We start from the raw sequence: 22,963 nt of genomic DNA, 5'->3' as shown, positions 1-22,963 counted from the left end.
AATAATTTATAATAATAGTAAGTGAGAATGTAGCAAGAAATTCCTGTATTCTTCCATGTGACCTGCAAAGAGCTGCCTCATGAAGATAGTCAAGTGACGGTCAGATTCCAGCATGTCTTGCTGCTGGCAGGCTTTGCGAAAACTTTCGCAAACCGTATTATTGACAGTTTGAAGTGCCTCAAATAAGGCTGGACCTCTCACCACATGCAAAAGCATGCGAAGTTAGTAGCATTCCTGGATGCACTGAGTTACCACGATCACGAGTGTTGGTGATAAAAATGCCAGTGTATTGTTTCCTGCACTGCCATTTTTTCTACTTGTATTCCATGTGTAGTACATGAGCACAGAATAAAGAAGGATCAAGTAGAGTTTTTGAAAACTCATCTTGCTGGTACAGCTAAATGAATGTGGCTAAAATTGACCGTGCAAGTTCCTGAAACAGTTTGGCATAATTTTCTCAGGCAAAAGGGTGTACATGCCAATATTGGCAGCAGTACCATTTTTTGGATGGCATTTCTGAGGTGTTCATACTCCTTGGAGCTGAACGTGATGGGTCTTATTGTACAGTAGGCGCTGAGGTTAGCAGATGCCGAATTGGCATACATGCCTGTAATAAACTGACGAAATAGATCATGATAGGCCAGTAATAGGCTGGTAATACCACATCTGATCATCAGGATTGATGCATACAAAGCCATTTCGAATACAGGGGGCTCAAAAGTTTCTTTTTTTTGACACTTAGGGAAATCAGGTGTTTTTTAATCCAGGCTCTTGACTTTTCCTTTAGTTCCTTCCTGACCACATATCTAATGGTATGCTCACTGACAGATAGTTTTTTAGCCATTTTCCTCATTGACCGTACTGGATTCCGAAAAACTTGGCCCTTAACTGCCTTGATCAACTGAGTAGTCTGAACTGACCTCTTCAAACCACTGCCAGGCTTCTTCTAAACACGACCAGTAATTTAAAAACGTTTAATCACAGTGTAAATAGTACTCTGAGGTTTGTTTAGCATCTTGGCAATCTCTTTGGGCGTGGTGCCATTCATGAAAATTTTTATAATGGGCTCGTTTTTACTACTCATCTTTACTTTTAGGCTGCTTTTTTTTTTCTTTGTTTTCAAAGATTTTTGCGTCAACAAAAAAAATTGCATGCTTAAAAATAACAACGGAATTACCAAACTTATTACGAAACTTGCGGTCGCATATGGTATAAAATAAACATTTGGGGAAAATTATTTTGTTATCTTAACACATTAGATAACAAGTTAAAATAGCTAAATTATTTTCCCCATATGTTTACTTTATATATACAAAATTTGTCATTTCTTAAATTAGGACTTTCTTGAAGTATAGGACTTTGTTTGGTCACACCACGGTACACAGGTTTAGTTTTTGCAGTGAGCTGTGGGACACACTGTTTATGCAAGTAGGTTTTTTCATATTCTTTTGGCATTGATTTATTTTCAAGGTTCAGCCTGATTCGGATTTGGTTTCACTCAAATTTCGGTTGCGGTTTTACTGAACCGAAATTTCGAAACTTTCGGCTTCGGCTAAAATTTCAGTTTTGGTCGTTCACTTCTAATCATAGAGTAGTACAATAAGTTTCCCTTTTAACCGAATCTAAATTTAAATTTTAGCTCTAAATTTGTTTCTTATGCATTGAATATAGGGGGGTAAATTTATCGTCTCTATTTCATTAAGCTGCTTTAGTTGGAGAAAATAAAACACAAGCAATAATAGACGAAAATATTGACAACTTAAGATAAATTTTTAATTATTTACATATTTAAATGTCAAAAACGATTCGTTACGCTATCGATTCTTTGTTTGACACGGAAGGCTTTCGCTTCTTTTGAAATCTATTTAAAGAAATGAAATTAAAAAAACAAAAAAAACTAATCGTACACCTTGTACTAAGTATTTTACAATTCAATTCCCCAATTTTTCATTTGATCGCTGACATAGCTTTACCTTCATCACGTTTCACTATCCTATGTGCAACCAACAACAAGAAATCTTCCCCTGCTTTTCATCTCATAAGTCAAAATTAGATTCATCAGACTAGTTCCCTTTTTTTCAAAATGCAACGACGATTTGAAGATATTGTAAAGAAGGGGAAAGTTGGAAAACGAGAAACGTACAAGACAAATAACTCATCGAGTCAAGAAAATTGAAAAACGCAATCAAAGAACAAGGTGTATGCATCTGTAAAACTTTATGAAAAATAAAACAGCTTTACAAATCAAACAACACACATAACATACTTAAACCAGTAAGTCTAAAGATAACAGGCGAAACCTGTTAAGTGAACCATGATAGTTGAAACTTGAATACAAAACGTGTTCAATAATGATTTTGTACACGTGAAAAAACTTCCAGATAAAAAAACATCCGCTAGAAATAGGTATAAAAGGAAGATAAAGAAAAAACCTCTTATGTTGAGAGAAAAGTTTTTGAGAATTAAATTGCTTTTGATAACTGTAAGCAAGATTCATCAGGAGCCCATCCAATGATTCTTAGCGTATCATAAGGTAGAATTATTAGGAACCCATCCGATGTTTCTTGGTGTATCATAAGGTAAATTCAAAGAAAAGAAGTTGGATTTAGAAGAAACCAAGAATAAAAATATATTTTTTATGGCAACTTTGCGTGGATTATTTGTGTGTATAGTGAGTTAAATAAGTTAGCGATTTTAATCATTATATTGGAAATGATTATCGAGTCGAAATGATTATCAAGTCGAAGGTAAACTTAGCTCATTGTTAAACTATTAAAATTGTTTTTCCATTTATATTCGTCATTATGATTAAATTCGGTAATTTTCAGCACAATATGATTAGACTTGATGATATGATTAGACTTGATGGTATGATTAGACTTGATGGTATGATTAGACTTGATGGTATGATTAGACTTGATGGTATGATTAGACCTGATGGTATGATTAGACTTGATGGTATGATTAGACCTGATGGTATGATTAGACTTGATGATAGGCATAAATAAGTTTACAAAAACTCCTAGTAATATTTTATCGACGGTTTCACGAAAATTAAATTACCAAAATTACAGCTCGTTAAGAAAAACAAATGAATAAAAATAAAAATGGTTGAATGAAATAAAAAAATAAATCGTAAGAACAAAAAAAAGGAGACTTGTTTTACTCATTTTGGAGTTTTAAATCCCCTGAAAAACTTCCAAGGGAAAGAAAAGAAAGGTTTCTGCAAAGTGACTGTTTACAAGTATATTTAATTGTATCGTCCCTTATTAAGGTCATTTTCCAAAAAAGGTATATCAATAAAAGGTCAGTAGATTAAACTTTCGATTTAATGACAACTGCATTATGCAAATATCAACCGAAACTCAATAAGCAGTCACGTTATCTTCATTTGTCAATTACTGTGTAATACAGCGATTTCCTGTGGATCGGCACAAATCAAAATGTTTAAATATAAAATCTCATTGTTCTTTAAATACATTGCCACTGTACCGTATTGATTTATACCAAAGCAGGAAATTATCCTGTAATTCGTTGAAAAGAGAAAAGGAATACGAAGAAAGAATGAAGAAAAAAATAACCTTTTCACTTTAACTTCATTGCTATCAGCGGCAGATATTATTCTCAAATCTCCTTGTGTATTTAGAGCAGCAATCTATTAAAAAAAAAATTGAAATTAGAAAATAAAAGGAACACGTATTAAGCAAACCAAATTAAACACATGGATTTAGCAGACGATCGAGCAGACAAACAAAAATCTCTTTATAAAAATAAATCATACATATTCCCTTTGGTTGTTATCTTCGTCTTCTTTATCTGTTTGAAAATGGTCTGAAACAAAAACAACATAAATTCTTGTTTTTAATCAAATTAAATATTACAAATCTAATATTAATACATCAACCTTCATTATTTATTTATGACTTTAAACGTAAAAAATAAATTGCTATTTATTTATAAATAGAGAATGGGTTGAAAATTATTTTTAAACAGAGAATAAACATTTATTTACTAAAATATAATGTAAACAACTCATAATGAAAAAAAACTTACTCATTTCCATAACATAGTTAACAGGAAAATAACCTTGACGACCGTCAGACAATTGGCCCATCCACCAATTGGAGTTTTCTTCAGAAAGTACAGTAATTACATCATTAGGTTGAAGAGCCAGCTCATCTGCTCTGGTGGGTTCGTACTCGTATAGTGAGATCACCTGAAACAGAACACCTATAAAAATATAGAATTACGAAGATCACTGCATTCAACGTAACACGCTTCTAATAACGAACACAGAGTTGTGATAACGTGTTGACACAATTTTCTGTAAACAGTACCGCATTGTAACGTTACACATAGAGCTAGCACACAGCACTATAATGTAGTTTTATAAAAAACATTTTCGTATAAGGAAAGAAGTGCACTAACTCAGAACAGAATTTAAGTGTTTCTTTCTGCGTACATAGATACGCAGAACAAGGGAAGTGTGACCGTGAGTAATATTTAAATAATGCTTACAGTTTTAGCTTTTTTTGGAAAACCTTGATGGGAACGGTTGAACGAAGACTTATTGATCTATATTAAAACATTTAAGAACTTTCTTTAAGCGTTAAAAACATAAATTTACATAAAGTTATAAAAACATAAATTTACATAAAGTTATAAAAACATAAATTTACATAAAGTTATAAAAAAATTTATCAATGACAAAGACGCGACGGGTAAACTATAATATTTTATTACCGAAGTGTTTTTTGTTTCTGGGAATAGTTGAGATGAAGGTGCTGTAAATAAGATTTAAGTACCTATCAAGTAGTTCGCAAACATGCATTATGTAATAAATAAATTAAAAATTGAACTCATTAAACCAGTATATCTTCAATAACATTTTAACATGAAAACAGAAAAAAATTTACAAAACAAGCTAAATTAAAGCAACAGGTAAAGCAAAGATTGAAAAATCTGCTTACTAATGGTACGGAAACCTTCTCCCTGCAAGGTAATCAATTTTGTAAGAATTATAAGGAACATTTACCAAAAACAAAACAAAAAACTTGAAGAATTTCTATTATCACCATTGTTACCGAAACAATGGTAAAACAAAAGGATAAACATTTTCTTTTGGTGCGATCAATTTTTTTGCATAAAACGTTTTTAACAAATATTTTACACAAAAAATTAAAAGCACAAGTATTTAAATTTAAAAAAAAAAAAAAATCAAATGCAAAAAACTTACAGTGTAAGAAAAATCAGAGCCCCAAGTCGACATAGTTGGAGTTTGCATTGTTTGTCTAGGAGAGAATTCATTCATTTTGAATGTAACGATCCTTTTATCCTCACTTGGTTTATCCTAAAAAAACAATAATAAAGAAAAAAGTGTATAGATGAAGGCGACAGAGTTTAATGCAAAAAATTTAAAACATATTATATAAATAGTAAAAGAATCAAACTAAATAAAATAGTAATAAAAAAAAAAAAAAAAAAACAGGAGGCATACAGTAACCATTTTGAGTGTTTCATATGCTTTTTCTATTCGACTGGTGTTCATCCCATATGAAGAGTTTGCTGTTTCTCGCATCTTAACGTATTGATCGCTACTATCTTTTACTCTTTTTTGTGTTTCAATTAACTCTGGGTTATGAGAAGTGTTTTGAGTTTGCTGTATTTCAAGCTGTACTATAAAATTTGTAATTTTACTCACAATGCGTAATTTACTTACTATATGCATAGTTTATTTACTCTCTCTCTCTCTCTCTCTCTCTCTCTCTCTCTCTCTCTCTCTCTCTCTCTCTCTCTCTCTCTCTCTCTCTCTCTCTCTCTCTCTTTATATATATATATGTATATGTATATGCATACGTATACGTATATGTATAATATATTTATATACATATATGTATATGTATATATTTATATACATATATGTATATGTATATATATTTATATACATATATGTATATTTATATATATATATATAAATAGATATATATATATATAAATATATATATACATATATATATACATACATATATATATATATATATATATATATATATATATATATATATATATATATATATATATATATATATATATATATATATATATATATATATGTATATATATATATACATAAATTTATAAATATGTATATACATAAATTTATAAATATGTATATATATATAAAGAATATGTTCAAAAGTCAAAAATTGAGAAAACCTTTTGGATCATATGAGTAAATCAAGATTGGCTGAGAATCACCATAGCAGCAAAATACAATGTAGTTATCATGAGGGTGAAAATGAGCAGCTGATGCAGCTTTCACATAACCAAGTTGATTATATGTGTAAAGAAGTTGACCTGCAAAAATATTGATTTTAATTTAAACTATTTAAAAAAAACACAACCAATATTTTATAAGAAAACTTGAAAGTGCAGATTACTAAGACCATTCATCTTACCAGTTTCTGTACTCCAAACATGAACAACACCATTTTCTGTACCACAAAAAATGAACGATCCACAAGTGGAAAATGTTGCACGAATGTACTCCTTAATGTTGTAGCCCCCGTGGTAAACTTTTTGGATTCCATAACTAGAGACAAAAAGATGTATATTTTTTTAAAAAAAAAGTTGTTTTTTTTCCAAAAAAAAACATTTTTTGGTCTCTTATTTATTTATATACTTATTATTATTCTTTTGTTTTTTCTGTCAGTTACAGGATGAACTTTATTTTATTAAGAGCATGAATAAAAATTTAAATCAATTTTCATACTGTCTTTATCTAAAAATTAGAACACACCTAAACACTGCCGTTTTAAGTTTTAAAAAATATATATATCTTCAAAAGCTTCTGTCAGGGTTTTTTTAAAACTTAAAATGCAAGTGTTTAGGTTTGCTTTAATTTTTAGAAAAAGAAAATATGAAAATTGATTTAAATTTTTATTCATGTTCTTAATAAAATAAAACATTGAAATTTTGTATATTTTTAAAAACCATGCCAAATACATTTTAAGTTGTATTAAAAAAAAGTAAACTACAGCAAAACAACATACCTTCGCAAGTCAAGCATTCTCAGCAATGAATCTCGACTATGAATGAGCAATTTTAGCTGATTTGGATGTAAATGAATGGTATCAACTGAAGTCTTCTGCAACAATAGAAAACTCATAACTTTTTTACAAAAATATTTTAGATTTAATTAAAATAAATCAAAAAATAAACGGAATAATAGATAATTCCAAAATACCTTCAACTCTTCAAGATCAATTGATTTAAGTAGCGACCACTGACTCACAATTAGAGCAACTTAAATAATAACAACAGAATTATTTCTTTTATTCACTTAACAAATTTGGTTTTGTATAAGTGCATAGGGTTAGTGGCCATAGAAAAAAGGATAATAAAGTAATTGGAAGTTTTTTTGGATATAAATAAAGATAGGCTAATTTGTAAATTGTAGAAAATAAAATAATGTTAAAATTTCTTTTATACATAAAAAAAAGAATAAAATACAAAAACAAATCTTTTCTAAAATGTAAAAAAATATTTATAACAATAACAATATTTGAAAAAAAATATTTATAACAATTACAATATTTGAAAAAAATATTTATAACAATAACAATATTTGAAAAAATATTTGTAACAATAACAATATTTGAAAAAAATATTTATAACAATAACAATATTTGAAAAAAATATTTATAACAATAACAATATTTGAAAAAATATTTATAACAATAACAATATTTTGAAAAAAAAATATTTATAACAATTGCTGGAATAATGAAGACTCAGTTATAATGCTTATGGATCTAGAATTAACCAAAGTTTCCCTTGATTGTTGTTAGTGAGTACTTTGGTAAAAATTCTTTGCACAAAGTCCAACATACATATTACTAATCATTATGCTGTAAACAATCACAGAGAGTAACAAACTTTTATTCTTTAAAAAAACTCAATTTATTTTAGGTAAACAAAACTTCAAAAAGGAGTAAAAACTCCACTTACGGCCAACTTTTTTTTTACTTTCTGTGTAACAACTCCATTCCTTTATGCACCCATCACCATCAGCAGAAAAAAATTGATGTCCTATGAATAAAATGAAATAGATACAAATAGTAATCATGCCTGTTTGAGTATGAACTCTTCAGTACTATTGTAGTTACTAACAATGGTAAAAAAAAAAAAAGCAAATACAAAAAAATGTAATAATCATTCTATGAAAATTTTTTAAAATATTGTGATTCAGAAGTAAAAAACTTACCATCATTGGAAAATGTCAGAAAGTTTACATGACTTTTATGAACATCAAGCTCTCGAAGCAACTATCCATAATAAAACAGATATGGTCTTTATATATTTTACTAATAGTTAAAATCATAAATATGAAAATGAAAAAAATAATTAAAGAAAAAATGTCAATACAAACATTTACAGGCCCTTTTTTTTATACCTTTAACTTATTTTATGCTTTTCAAAATCAAGGAAAAATAATTTTCTTATTTCTTGAAATAGTCTTACTACATCATAACATAATAATCTCACTAAAACACAACTGTAACAACACAATGTTGCTACAACATATGTTTGTGTAAGCACATTTTATAACTTGGTCATATTAATGCATTAAATCTACAAATGTTTAACATTTCTTTACATATACGAACTTCCTATTAAATTATAAGTGTGTCAAGGTAACCTACTGTAGCATGATGAGATTCTGACATCTTATCCCAAACTCGAATGACCTTATCAAAGCTTGCTGTCACAACAATTCTTTGCTCCTTAGGATGATACTGCCCACAGTAAACAAATGATGGATGTGGTAAAAGTTTAATTGCACTTGCTGAAAAACGCTTCATATCCCAACATCTGCAGCACAAAAATCAAAGTATAAACTGATGTTACAAACCAAAATACCAAAAATTCACAAATATCACCACAACATAAAAAAAAAAAAACTAAAAACTCAGTAACCTGACAGTGCAATCAGCTGAAGAAGACAGCAACTCTGTATTATTCAAAGACCAACATAAATCATAGACAATGCCAAAATGATTTTCAAGAGATACTATGACTTTACCATTTGGAAACTGAATTGAAGATGAATTTTAGCATTATTTTTTTATCTTTTTACAAAACTAGAAAAACAAAAAATAACTCAATGTTTAAACAGTCTTTGCCAAAATCTGTTCCCACATTTGTAAACTTATTTTGCTTTATAGACTAAATTTATTTGTTATAAAAAAAAAAAAAAACAGAAACATTAAACAACTAGAACAAAGAAGAAAAATGCCAAATCACAGCTAAAATATGTATAGATATTTAACAGACTCATCTGGTTTAAAAATTTGTGAAAAAACAAAAGTACTTTTATAACTAAAAAAGCCATAACTTCATTAAATATACATACACTACCAGCCAAAAGTTTAAGACCACTTGATAGATACATGTAAATATGAAATTATTTACGAATAGTGGTTGTATTTTACACTGGTGCAATTGTCTTTAAGTAAGATATGCAAAAACATTATTTCTTTTGTTTCAGAAAAAAAATTAATAAAATTTGCAAACATGTCTAAAGTCATCAATGTGAATACTGGGTGCTATCTCCACTTTATTGTTGTTTTATTGACTAAATAACGTAATTTAAAGTGCAAGATCAAATCATTCTTATTGTTTCACATTTAAATATCACAACTATTGTTCAATTATTGACTCTTAGGTATGCACAAATTAAAAATAAATAGAGCTTTTTAAAGTTAAAAATCACCAAATTCTTTAATGGATTTAATTAAAAACATTACAAAAATGGGGAAAGTTTGTAAAACTAGTGTCAAAAAAGCAACCTGATATTTTAACATTATACAATCAAATAAATCTGAAATATTATAGACTTGTATTTATTGTGCAATACAGCAAAATATTATAGACTTGTATTTATTGTGCAATACAGCGATATAGACAAAGTAGAAGTCATCAAGATCTTCCTTGGTCAAGAAGGCCAAAAGCTGCAACAGAAGAAGACCAGTAATTTAATGGTTAATTTTAGTGGTTCTAAAACAAACTGAATCTGTTCAAGATGATCAAAATCAACCTCTGATAAATTTGTCTCAATTAACAGGTCAACAAGAGGTTTGCTAAATGCTTTTCACAAGAAAAGCAACCTATTAATCATGACTAACATTGAATTCCATCTTAACTTGCCATTTCTTATTGATGTAAGTTCTTTTCCATATTCTAGTTTGACATTACTGCAGAACTTCATTTTTAATATGACTTTTTCTAAACAAGTTGACTGGTGAACACATATTTTTTTATAACACATTCAAGGTCACAGATTAAGCTTTTGTATTTACCATTAACCTAATTAATATTAGAGTCATCATTGTAGTTATTTTTATCACCATTATCACTAAATTCTGTGTTTTCTACTTCCATATCAGGAATATTGGAGAATATAAATCACACACTCCAAACCATTATCAGTAAATTCTGTGTTTTTTACTTCCATATTAGGAACAGTTATTGGAGAATATAAATCACACACTGCAAACTGAAGGGGATGAGCATAGTAAAACTGATATTCCAATGCAGACAAACGGTCCATTTTTTTCATTACTAAAGCAGCATCTATTAATGCACAAACAACTGAAGTTTCATCCAGACCAAACTCAGCCAAATGATTTTTAGGAATGCAAAGATATTTCTCAGCAGGAAATGTAGCTGACTTTCTAATTAATACCCAAGATTGTAATGACTGTTTTACTCATGAAACTTAATGTTTATGTATTGTCAATTCCTTGAAGAAGTAAACTCATTTACTGAAATACTGAAATGCTCATTTTTTTGTTTCTTTTCTTCAATTTTATGTTTAATTTCTTCCCAAATCAATTCACGTTGATGATAGACTAGTGCCAATACCATTGATTCATCTTTAAGTAGTTTTAGAAGTTTATCCAATAGGGCTGATTGAGTAAATTTACTGTTACAAATTGAATGAATAGATATTCCATCTTTAGCAGCAAGTTTTAAAACAATTTTTTCTAAGGTGTCTGATTCCTTCTTGAAGAATGATGAAGTGTTTTGTTCAGACTTTAGTTTTTTTTTGGGGGTGGTTCTTTAGTTTTACATTTATTTTCAAAAACTTGATGTTTGGTTTAGAGATAACAAGATAACCCTTAAGTAGACCATCATTTGCAAGCTAAAATCTTATTGCACTTAATACACTTTGCAATACTGTCTATCAATTAATTAAAAAATCAACACAAAAATTAAAAACATCATTTAAAACTCAAACACAATAATTAAGAGAGTAATTAAATTTTTAATCATTTAACTATTGCATAAAGTGACATTTTTTGATAAATTTCCCTTTTTTTTTTTTTTTAATTTTTTTTTTTGTAAATAAAAAACCAATACTGAGACAGGATTTTATGACCTTTTTCCTGGTTTTTCCCAGTTCGAATAATCCTGATTAAACCCTGACCCAGACCCCGTTGCATTTCAATCAAGAATTCTATTATTCTTTTTTCATTTGCTTTTAGCTTTTTTTTTTGGCAAACTTGAGGCCATACTTTGCCACATTTTTAACAAAATAACACCATACTTTTATTTAAAATGTTTCTTTAAAATTATAATATATAACTTGATTTTTCAATTAAGTTAAGTGCTTTTTTATTACATGTCTGAGAAAGTAAGGTTACATCATTGAAATAAAAATGATTAAGTTTAACTATTTAGTTGAAACTAAGCTATGAGGCGAATTAATTTTTTTAAGAAAATCAATTAAAGTTAAATTCACTATTTCTCTGTGAAAAAAAACGTTTAAACTGATTAGATAAACTTATAATTATAGTTTAAATACTGTTGCATTACTGAACACAGAGAAAGGGGTAATTAGGATTTTCAAAATTTATGTTAACTTGGTTTAAAATACATCTTGCTTTTCACTTGATTAAGTTTATCTTGGTATTTTAAAATCCTGAAGTGCATTAAACAGTAAATATTTGTGAAATTTTCAAAAGTTGTTTGTGTTTTCTTATAAAGAAGTGCATTTTTAAGAAATGGATTTGAAATTAAAAGAAAGAAAAAAATGATATGATAACCCAATGTTTCTCAAAGTCCTGAAAGAATGAAACAAATATCCAGAGAAAGATCTAAGAGGTATTGAGTAAAATTAAAAGGAGATATAAAAAAAAAGCAGCTGTTCTGCTAAAGCAAAACCTAGAGCTGAAAAAAAAACTTGTTCTGAATCAAATCAATCTAAGAGGACTGAATTCATCTTTTAAATATATTCAACAAAGAGGAAAATATACTTGAAGTGGAAATTCTAAAGAACTTCCACTTCAAGCATATTCAAAGCTCTATGAATTTTCCCAATGTGATGTTTTATGGACTTTCCCAAAGTGATGTTTCAGCAATTGTTAACTTTAACAATGAAGATGAGTTTCTCAAATATCACTCGACCTAATATACTTTGAATAACTTAAGGAATCCTTCCATTTGGCCACCTTCTATTTTTATATGATTCATAGGATGCTTGTAAGAACAGCAATGTATTCTGATGATAAACCCATATCCCTTCCCCCCCCCCCCCCATTCAATTTTGGATCTAATATAGAAATTAACCCAACAAAAAAGACTGTGCTGGATTCACATGCCTGACAGCAGAACAAACAACATTTAAATTTTTTTATTATATTCTGAAAAAAGATTTCAAGTTATTCAAGGAAAAGCTCTGCACATCAAAAGTGCCCACACACAGTTTAAAATCTGTGACAAATTCTCCATGTTTGTATTTTCAGTTTGCATGAAAATATGCAATTAGTCTTAGATGCATTAAAGGAATCAAAGCAAGCGCCTTTAATCAAAGTTTGATATGAAATGATAAAAATTTTTGTTAGTGAGTTGTACACATTTGATTGTACTGCCTACAAAGGTATGAAATATTTTAAAAACACTTCCAAACTGTTGACGCATTTTACTTTAAAGTACCTGCATGAGTGGAGAAAACCCAAAACTAAATCTTATGCAAACATCGAAAAGGTTTCAAAGAAGTTAACTGGAGTAGAACTTATCTAGCATATTGCAGTGATAAGTGAGGAATTCCTCAAGCACACATCTATTAAGTAAAACTAATCAAAAATTTAAAAGAAAATGAAGGAAGTTTCGAAGAAAATCTGAAACATTTGTAATCCAAGTTTACTAGGCTAAAACACAAAGTGATTTGATCAAATGAGCCACAAGCAGATCATTTAGGTCAAAACCAAATTTCAATCATGAGCCTTGCAGTCTAGTACATTGAGTTGCATCAGCTTTACAAGATTTGTAAATATCTGCTATCCATATGTTAGAAAGCAGTAAAAAAACAGCAAATTGATCAAGAGATATTCAAAAAAATCTAAGGTATATCAAAATCACATTATTTTTATGTTCAGAACAATAATATTATTTCAATCCTATTTTCACCGTCATTGTAACTAAAATTTATTAGGAAGTTAATAAACTTATGAAAGATGATTTTAATTATACCACATGATTTATTACTGAAGTTTGTGTCACTAAACTCATAGTTTCTTTTCAGTAAAATAACTCAGTATCAAAACTTAATCATTTGTGGTTTTTATATGATTTTTTTTTTATTACTAAATAAATAAATTACAACAACAAAATCTAATTAGATTAGCTAGAATTGAAATTTCAGAGAACATTCGTTTTGAAAATTTGCTGTGAAAAAACTTCTGCGTTATGTCACTGAACTCATGTTTTTATCTTTATCTTGTATCAGCATTGAGATATTAAAATTGTATTTTACTTTCGCATTTTATCATACTATTATTTTCTATTATAGCATTTTAATTCATGGCTTTCTTAGAGTAAGAGCAGCAATTTTCTGCATTAGAGAAAAACTTTTATTAAAGAAAATCTCTCAACATAATACATAATTGAACTATAGAAACAGTTTTATACAAACACACACACACACACACACACACACACACACACACACACACACACACACACAGAATGCTTATGCAGGAATGGGGAGTTGAAAAGCTAAGTGTGTTTGGATGAGTTGGGTGTTGTATACATGTTTGTAAACAAATATTTTAAAATAAAATGTAACATAACATTTGAGCTCATAGCACTTCCATCAATCTGATTTATTGCCATTTTGAGGTTCAAAAAAAAAAATGGAATTGAGAGTTAATTGTTTTTTTTAACTCTTAAACTCTTTTATTTTTTAAAACCCATCAACTCTTTAACTCCTCAGTACTGTACACATAACATAAAAACAATTAAAATAGTAACTTTATATGTGTAAAAGACATGTAAAATACCTCAAAAATAATAACAGGAAAGCCATCTGCAGCTGCACAAGCACATGCAAGATACCTGTATACGCAGCAAGAAGATTTTTAGCAAACAACTGATTGAATTACAGTAGATAAACAGGACAAACAGAAGAAAATATAAAAACTTTTAAACATAAAGTTTATATTTATGAATTAGTAGAACTTCAGTATCATGTTAAATGAGTACTCACATGTTATCATTTTAAAAACTCATCAATGCACACATGATAATATGAAGTACTTTTATTAATAACAAACTTTTTTTGATTTTAGTTTTTTAGCAAGAAAAATAGGTAAAAAATGAAATAAATATAATAATGAAACTATAAACATATAACCAATGTTTGAGAAACATATCTCACTTGCCATTACTTGAAAACTTTACAACTGAACATCCCTTCTTTGCTGCAGGAAGCTTCATGTACAAACTATTTGGTATTCTATTGATTTGACCAGGAAGTTTGATCCAGGAAGGTTCATCTTTCTCTTGGTCACTAGTAAAAAAAAAGAAAATAAATAAATACCTAACAAATTAAATAATTCTTTAGGCATTTTTTAAACTTACCTGATAGCAGTTCTGCTATCTAATGTTGAGTTGAGCTCTTCAAAAGTTATACCACCCTCCTCCTAAATTACAAAAGATTATCAGAACTCAAAATCAACTTCACAATGATTTTAAACCAGGATTTTGAATAAAATTTTAAAACGAGAACTCATAAATTTGCATTCATAAATTTAATAAACTATTATACCCTATTTATAAAAAATCAGATGTAAATATCATTTTTTAAAGAAGTTTACTTCATAAAAAAAAACAAAAGCAAGAAGTACCTTTTGCAAAGGAAACATTGATCTTGTAGTAGGGTTTAGCTGACTAGGAGGTAGCACACCTTTGACTGTAACATATAAAGTTGAGGGGTACTTTGTCAGGACACCAAATTTCCACCAATCAAAAATCTGAAAAACAAATAAGAATTGGAACTGACCTCTTTTATAATATGCTATAAAACTACAAATAATATTTTAGATATTAACTAAATATTTTTCAAAAGTTTAATTCTAAAAGTTAAAGTCACTGAAATTTGATTTTATGAGAAAAAATTTAAGTTTTCCATATTTAGGTTTAAAAGTTTCTCTAAAAGAAACCTTAAACCTTTAATAAGCTTAAATAAACTAAGCATAAGAAATATAATCCAATGACAAACAAATAGTAATGAACTAAGCATAAAAGTATAAGAAATAAGCATCCATGAACTTACATTGCCCCTTAGCATCACATACACTGATATTTACTACAACTTATTATACACACAGCTATAAATCTTACTAAAATAATTTTAAAAACAGAAAAAATTATTTCAAATCCAGGCTATGAAAGATAGATGATGAAAAGCCAGCATGAAAGTAAGTTGCTGCAACTTAATAATGAAATATAATTTAACTATTTTTTGTTTTAGTGATTTGCTCATATCATATTGTACCTGTTAACCAGTTCATTTTCTTTTAAGTTTAAAAAAATACAACTGAATTAAAGGTTGAAAAAATAAAAAAATTTTATGAAACTTTAGAAACCACTTGCATCAACTGATTTATTCTCATCCTTGTTTGTAACTTTAATTTTTGAAATTGGCTGGTAAAACTGTAGACGAAGCTTTCTTCCAGTGTTTGTGATCCCATTTGGACTCACTATCTAAAGCCATTTGTAAAATGTTATAAATGGGCAAATAGTAACATAAGAAACACCAAGCGAGTAAATAATACCTTTAGAAATGCCCATGCCAATCTATGCCAACCATGGTCTGTTTTTGAGAGATCTTTTAGTTTAGTAGTCATCAGAGCAAAATCTAGTAACTGAAAAATTTTAATTTTTAAAAATTTATCTAAGGAAACATGCTTCCTTTTAATTAGTTAAAACTATTTAATAAAATATTTGCTAATCTTAACTAATTAATTTTTAAGCCGGCTTTTTAAGCGTTGAAATTATTAAACCAATTTGGTTCAAATGCAGCACTAAAAAATTTAATGTTTAGCTATGTAAAATTGCTTCACTAATAATTGAAAAGCTGTTAACCACCTCAAAAAATAAAATAACAGGTGGATCATCAGGCTCTCGTTGCAAAAAATATGAGTAGATTTCATTATAAAGCATTGTTTCATTCCATTGAGGTGTAAGGCATCTAAATTTTAAATATGAAATATTGTAAAATAATTCATAAAAATTACTAAAAATCATGACATGATATACAAGTATAAATTCTTATATGATATTGAAAAAAAAATTTCGATCTAAAGATAAATTTTTTTACCTGTGCTTAGTAATATCATAAGGCTGAGTCAACACTGGGAGAATATAATCAATATTTTCATTCTCATATAATGATAAAACCTTCCTCATTCTAAAATTTTAATGCATAGAAAATTTGTACCCTATTTTAGCCCTCAAGCTATACTAATCCTTGTCAAAAGTAAAATGGACATACGGATCTGTCTTTTTTATGTAATGTCCATTATTCATATTTACAACATGAATTCTGATTACTGGATGTCTAATACGAAAATCTGGACGTAATTCATCAGCTTTGTGAATGACTACACAAAATAGCAATCCTACAGATAAAAAAAAAAACTATGAATTTAAAAAAAAAGTTTATAAACAAATTCTGAAGTATTAACTAAAAATTTTATAAAAAATTGATCATCGTACCATCATCGTGTTTTTTTGTATTAAGAGCTTGCATGATGCGTTCTGAATGAGAAACTAAAACAAGTTAAATTTAAAAAATTAAAAAATTAACCTGAGTTTAAAATATAACTATTTTGAACCTGGTGAACTACAGGAGCCGAGATCAAAAAGTCAAAAAATAATTTTTTACGATTGATGCTAATGTTTTTTTGCATATTAAATGAGCAATCTAGGATTGATGCTAATGTTTTTTTGCATATTAAATGAGCAATCTAGGATTGATGCTAATGTTTTTTTGCATATTAAATGAGCAATCTAGGATTGATGCTAATGTTTTTTTGCATATTAAATGAGCAATCTAGGATTGATGCTAATGTTTTTTTGCATATTAAATGAGCAATCTAGGATTGATGCTAATGTTTTTTTGCATATTAAATGAGCAATCTAGGATTGATGCTAATGTTTTTTTGCATATTAAATGAGCAATCTAGGATTGATGCTAATGTTTTTTTGCATATTAAATGAGCAATCTCGGTCTTAATGACCGAGATTCATATTTAGAAAATTTATAACTTCCTCATAAAATTGGATAATAGTCAATAACCCTACTGTTAATTTAACTTACATAACGTTGCAAAAAAATAAAAAAAGGTGATGCAAAATGAATCTAGTTTATTAGTACAACTCAATTGTGAATAATGACTTTTGTTTAACAAAAAAAATAAATAAATAACAATTAACATTAGCATCTCTGGTAATAACATGTACAGTTAATTGTATACACATAAATACATAATGCTATTTCAAAAGCATTAATAAGAATTTTCAAAACTAATGACATTATAAATACACAATTATCCATTTATATATTAAAATAGGAAAAAAAACAGGAATGATATTAATAAATAAACATAGAAGTTATAAATTAACATGAATCGATATAAATAATAAACATTTAGCACAAAAAATAAAAATTCTTACAATTTTTTTTCTTTTTTCTTATTTTTGAGCTTTTTTTCTATAAGATTTATACAAGAAAAACCAGTTAAACAAGTAATACATGTTTATTAGCTCACCTTAGTAAAAAAAAAAAAATCACTGAGAGATATTTTATGGCGCCAAATGGTCTAGGACAAATTGCACAGATGATCTTATCTGCATATGATGTTGGTAGATTGTTTAAAGAAGATACATTTAGACAAATTTACCTCTGAACTGAAATTTACTTCACCAGCTTTATCGTGAACTGTATCATCTGTATTTGAATTTTGAATCATAGTCTTCTCATGCGCACCATCATAGTCAGTGTTAGCTTTTCTAACAACAATAATAAAAGAAACTTTTCCAAAAAAATATTTAAGTACAGGTTTTGTTCATCTCAATATTATTTCTAATTATATTAACTGGGACATTTATCACATACATTTATTCAGCTTTTTTTCAGTGTTAAGATTGTTATATTTTTTTCTAACATATGGATATAATTAAAAAGTGAAATAAGAAATGTTTTAGGATATTATTCAGCATTGTTGTATGATATACTCTATTGAATCCACAACATTACAGATGATCATGACATCAACTGTTTCACTATAACGATAATAGGTTGCCAATAAAAATGAAGATTGATGATAATAATTATAGCTTCTTAATCAATACTGATCAAACAACATTAGGTCTATTAATCTTTTATACAACTTTTGATCATGAAACATATGGCATGATTAAAAAATAACTTTTTGCCATAGTCTTTTGTGGTGTAGATGCTATTAAACACCATTTTTTTGAAAACTTTATAAAAATGTACTAACTTTGTTTTTCTTTTCTTTTCTGGCTTCTTTCTTTTCTCTTTTTCAACTTCAGGTTTTAAAGACGACTCATTATGATTTCCTGAAACCAATAACAAACCTTATCTTTAAAATATATACAAATTTGCTGCACTATCTCATCAAGAGGTTAAGCAAGTGAATAAACTGACTATTAATAAGCAATTCATTATACAAGCAATAATATAAAGAATGAATTATACAAGCAATATTTTTTTAACAATTATATTTAAGTTAAAGCTAACCTTTTAAAAGAGATTCCTGTGACTGACTTCTTCTTTTAGAAAGATCAGGATTTTTTTTTGTCATGCTTAGATATGATTCATCAGTCAAGTTTCTTTCTTTTTTCCTTTGGCGCCTAGGTTTTGGTACAGTACTAAAAATAGGTGTATGATAACTATGATAAAAACTAATGTTTAAAATGGCAAAAAAATTAGCAGCATTACAGATGAATAACAGTTTGATTACAGTTGTAACTACAGATTACATGTTTGGGGGCATAAATGATGATGAGAAAATAATTCTACTTGTGGATCCCAATACAACATTTAAATTCAAACAATTATTTCTAGCTGGAAGAAACATGAAATAGATTCAAAATTATTCTTGATTACATCACTTTTAAGCTCCTTTTTTGAATTTTATTACTGACTTGTTTGGGGGGAAACATAAAACAAGATATGCAAATTCACAAAGTAAAAAATATTTTAATATGCTGACAAAAAAGTCAGCATTGGCAAATTATATGAACCATAAAAAGGTTCAGTGATTACTACAGCAACAATTACTTCTCTTCTTATCTTGATGAGTACTTAAAATATGATTCTAAAGCAAATGCTGACAGTGCTAAAATTAACTTTTTAAAAGTATAAAATACATAAGAATATCAAAATACTGAATATTAAATATTTGTATCTTGAAACCTTGGACCTCGCAACTTTCCTAATAAGTAATTTTCCTAATAAGTAACTTTCCTAACACAACTTTCTTTAACACCAAAAACTCCTTATGATTAACAATTCTTTATATTGTAATAATACTTTAGTTTTCTAGCTTCTTTATTGTATATTGAAAATCAAAATATTTACAATTTTATAATATATTTTTAAATTGAGCATAAAAAGTCAATTAATAACTAACACTTTACTGCTGCCATCACCACCAGACTCAACACTAAGTAAGGCTTCAAACCGTTCTTGTGTACGTTTTCTAGCAGCTTTCAAGTCATCTCTTTCTTTACCAATTTGTATACCTAAAAAATTTTAAATAGGTCTAAAAAATATCTTACAAAAATTATTTACATTAATTTAGTGTGTAAAATAATGGATATTTTTTTAAAAACTTTTTTTAAAATTCTACAAACATTAGTATTAGAATCATGCGAATTTCATAAAATTAATTTAACAACAATGAAAATTTTGTATTTTCTATTAACTTTAGATTTGAATAAAAATATCATTTTAGGCTTAGCTGATGATTATTAAGATATTCAAGAACATAAATGATAAGGGTAATTCACAAATGTTTTGTTCAACAACAAATTTTGAAAATTTTTTGTCACTGCCAATTCTCTCTGAAGACACTACCAGCATTATTTACTATTATTGCTAACGTCATTTTTTAAAAATCTTTTTCAATTAATATGGCACTTTAGAAAGTAAACTTAAGAAAATAAAAAACATCTTTACATACCTTCCATAAATTCATTCAGCAATAATTCTCAGTTATCTTTTTAAATAATTTAATTAGATTAATCTATATGTAACAATATAATGTTAGCTATTTACAAAGCATAATATTTATTACTTGTATTACTTTATTGGAGATTTGTTAATTATACATAGGTTATGTACCCAATATTTATTAGAAAACTAATAAAGGAACATAAAACTAAAACATGTATATTTTTATATAATGTCTGTAGTCTACATCATGATGATGTCCAAATTAGAGTTTTCTAAATTGTTTGCATCAATTTTAGGAAACTAATAACCAGTTTAGAAGTTTTAAATCTTACAACAAATGAACTAATACATTGTCTGAAAATCAATCAGATAAGTTACTATGGGATAGAACTATTGTTGTTCCACAGAAGTTGTCAAACTAACTTTTAATTTCAATGAAGTGTTTATGTTTGGTGGGCATAACAAAATTTAAAATCTTAGTAAAATATTCAAAAAGTTGATAATCTAAACTTTTTTTTGTATGAGCATATAGTTTAATGATAGACTAATAGTTAATTATTGATCTTCTCATGGATACTCTATACAAATTATTTTGGTTTCAGTGAAAAAAGCACCAAAGCTTTAAGATTTGACTTTTGAAACCTAATTCGTATTTTGTGTTCTTATGTAGAGCATCTAACTTAAAAAATCATAAAAAACAAACAAAAACACCGTATTAATTTAGACATTTGAATTCACATTATGCATTAGATTTTAAATTTAAAAGAATTATAATAGTAGCATTAAGTGCAATTCAATGCTCAAGTGACTTTCAGTGAAGCTGAAAAACTTAATACTGCAATCTGAAAGATTTAATACTGTAAACAAATGGTAAAAACTAAGATATTTTATCAAGTACTTGTATGATATCACTAATTTATATCTCAAAGAGAAATATACCCTCGCTTTCAGTCCACTTAATAAACATTCAATAATAATTACACAATAAACATTAAACTTGTTTTCGGTTTGTTGTTGTTTTTTTGTTTGGTTATTGACTATTTCGCAGAACAAAAAATACGAAAGAGCTCTCATTAAAAAGCGCGTTCCTAAAAATTATTTGGTCACTTTAATTTGCAGCGCGAAAAGCAATAGATATAGAACACGACGATTACAAAAATATTTAAGAACCTTAAAAACGAATGATAAAACAAAGGGAAGCGAGACATTCGTTAATTTTTCTAAATTTCATAATACCTTTAAACAAAAATCATATACAGAACGATGCATGCTCCCTCCCTACATCCTTAGCCATATACTGCGTCCATCCAGTAACTTAGCAAAGTGGTATTAAGTAGAGATAGAGTAAAATAAAAAAAGATAAGTTTTTAAGTATCATCTTGTAACGTTTGCGTTTTTTAACGTTTTCAAATTTAATTGCAACTATGATTTTGCTGCGAAAAAGCTACAGAACCCTTGGAACCCTTACTGTTCCTTTTTAATAATTAAAATATTCTAAAACTTTGAGCATAAATAAAGAAAAGAATGTCATTTGAAAGTAGGAGAAAAAAAAGATGTGATTGGGAGGAAGTTTCTGGGGTTGATAAGAACACTACTTTCACCCCAACTCAAGCAATTACTCTGAAACCTTCTAATCTGAATAGTTTTGTTGTCAGGACATCTACCTATGAGAAGGATTCTTTAGATAAGCAGATTGCCGACTTTTTCTTTAGCTCAAACCTATCATTTAACTTAGTTGAGGTGCAATGGTTTCAAAAGCTTAGCTCACTTCTGCGGCCTGGATATATTCCGACAAATTTCAAGAAATTAGGAGAAGAGCTGCTTTATGTTCTCTTAATTAAAATTAGTAAGGAACTTGAGAACAAAAGGTTACACTGGTTATCTGGCATGATGGGTGGTCAAGCATTCAGAATGATCCAATTATTTCCCACTCAGTTTATGATGGAAAAAGAGTTTTTTGCACAACATTGTTGGTTCTGGAGCAGAGAAAAAAATTCCAGATTTATGCTTCTCGATCCTCAATGAAGTATTTGTAGTTTTAAATATTCCAAACAGTTGTATATTGAATTATATAGAGAAGCTAGCAATTTTTTTGAAAAAATTAAGACATTCGGAGCCGCCGAATGCATGGAGACTCTTGTCATCTCACTGATGCTGTTCACGTCTGGTACTCACTGATGAAGAATAATGATCTGGTCCACCACCAGGATGCAAATAAAAAGAGGTTTGGAGTAGTTACTCAACTCTTTCACTTCCTGGCTTACATGACGGATCACCGCTTCCTTGATGAGTGGAAGGCATCAAATGATCCAGTTCATGAGAACTCAGCTGAATAGCGGCTGGTGGAAATAGACCCGAATTTCGTTAGTTTACTGTATAAGCTAACTCTCAAAAACCGTAAAATGTTCC

General features: G+C 28.2%; 1 protein-coding gene across 4 annotated transcripts; it reads right to left on the bottom strand.

Annotated features, from left to right (window-relative positions):
- Positions 1-1,173: 1,173 nt before the first annotated feature.
- Positions 1,174-20,683, bottom strand: LOC145187860 (jouberin-like). 4 transcript variants are annotated; one of them, XM_090081211.1, is made up of 34 exons: positions 20,562-20,683; positions 20,010-20,121; positions 19,115-19,245; positions 18,855-18,933; positions 18,252-18,360; positions 18,025-18,061; positions 17,065-17,118; positions 16,841-16,967; positions 16,667-16,756; positions 16,435-16,537; positions 16,122-16,211; positions 15,940-16,050; positions 15,192-15,317; positions 14,926-14,987; positions 14,723-14,854; positions 14,346-14,400; positions 8,980-9,095; positions 8,706-8,874; positions 8,267-8,327; positions 8,011-8,091; positions 7,247-7,305; positions 7,053-7,147; positions 6,459-6,592; positions 6,217-6,357; positions 5,498-5,676; positions 5,237-5,350; positions 4,971-4,992; positions 4,744-4,784; positions 4,519-4,575; positions 4,054-4,216; positions 3,782-3,831; positions 3,582-3,655; positions 1,785-1,861; positions 1,174-1,622 (listed from the first exon to the last, which is right to left on the bottom strand). In XM_090081211.1, the coding sequence occupies exons 1-33, from the start codon at positions 20,566-20,568 to the stop codon at positions 1,810-1,812; spliced, it is 3,033 nt and encodes a 1,010-aa protein (XP_089937337.1). In that variant the 5' UTR covers positions 20,569-20,683; the 3' UTR covers positions 1,174-1,622; positions 1,785-1,809. The 4 variants fall into 4 exon arrangements, with proteins under 4 accessions (XP_089937337.1, XP_089937332.1, XP_089937342.1 ...); XM_090081206.1 differs by lacking the exon at positions 1,174-1,622 and having other exon boundaries at positions 1,737-1,861; XM_090081216.1 differs by lacking the exons at positions 1,174-1,622; positions 18,025-18,061 and having other exon boundaries at positions 1,737-1,861; positions 20,562-20,626.
- Positions 20,684-22,963: the final 2,280 nt, after the last annotated feature.

This window comes from Hydra viridissima, unplaced genomic scaffold (assembly GCF_058129835.1).
Source record: "Hydra viridissima isolate aposymbiotic clone 2 unplaced genomic scaffold, HvirCarnegie_v1 scaffold_1, whole genome shotgun sequence".
Classification (NCBI taxonomy): Eukaryota; Metazoa; Cnidaria; class Hydrozoa; order Anthoathecata; family Hydridae; genus Hydra; species Hydra viridissima.
The sequence above is the reverse complement of the archived record's forward strand: the minus strand, read 5'-3'. Positions and strand labels throughout refer to the sequence as shown.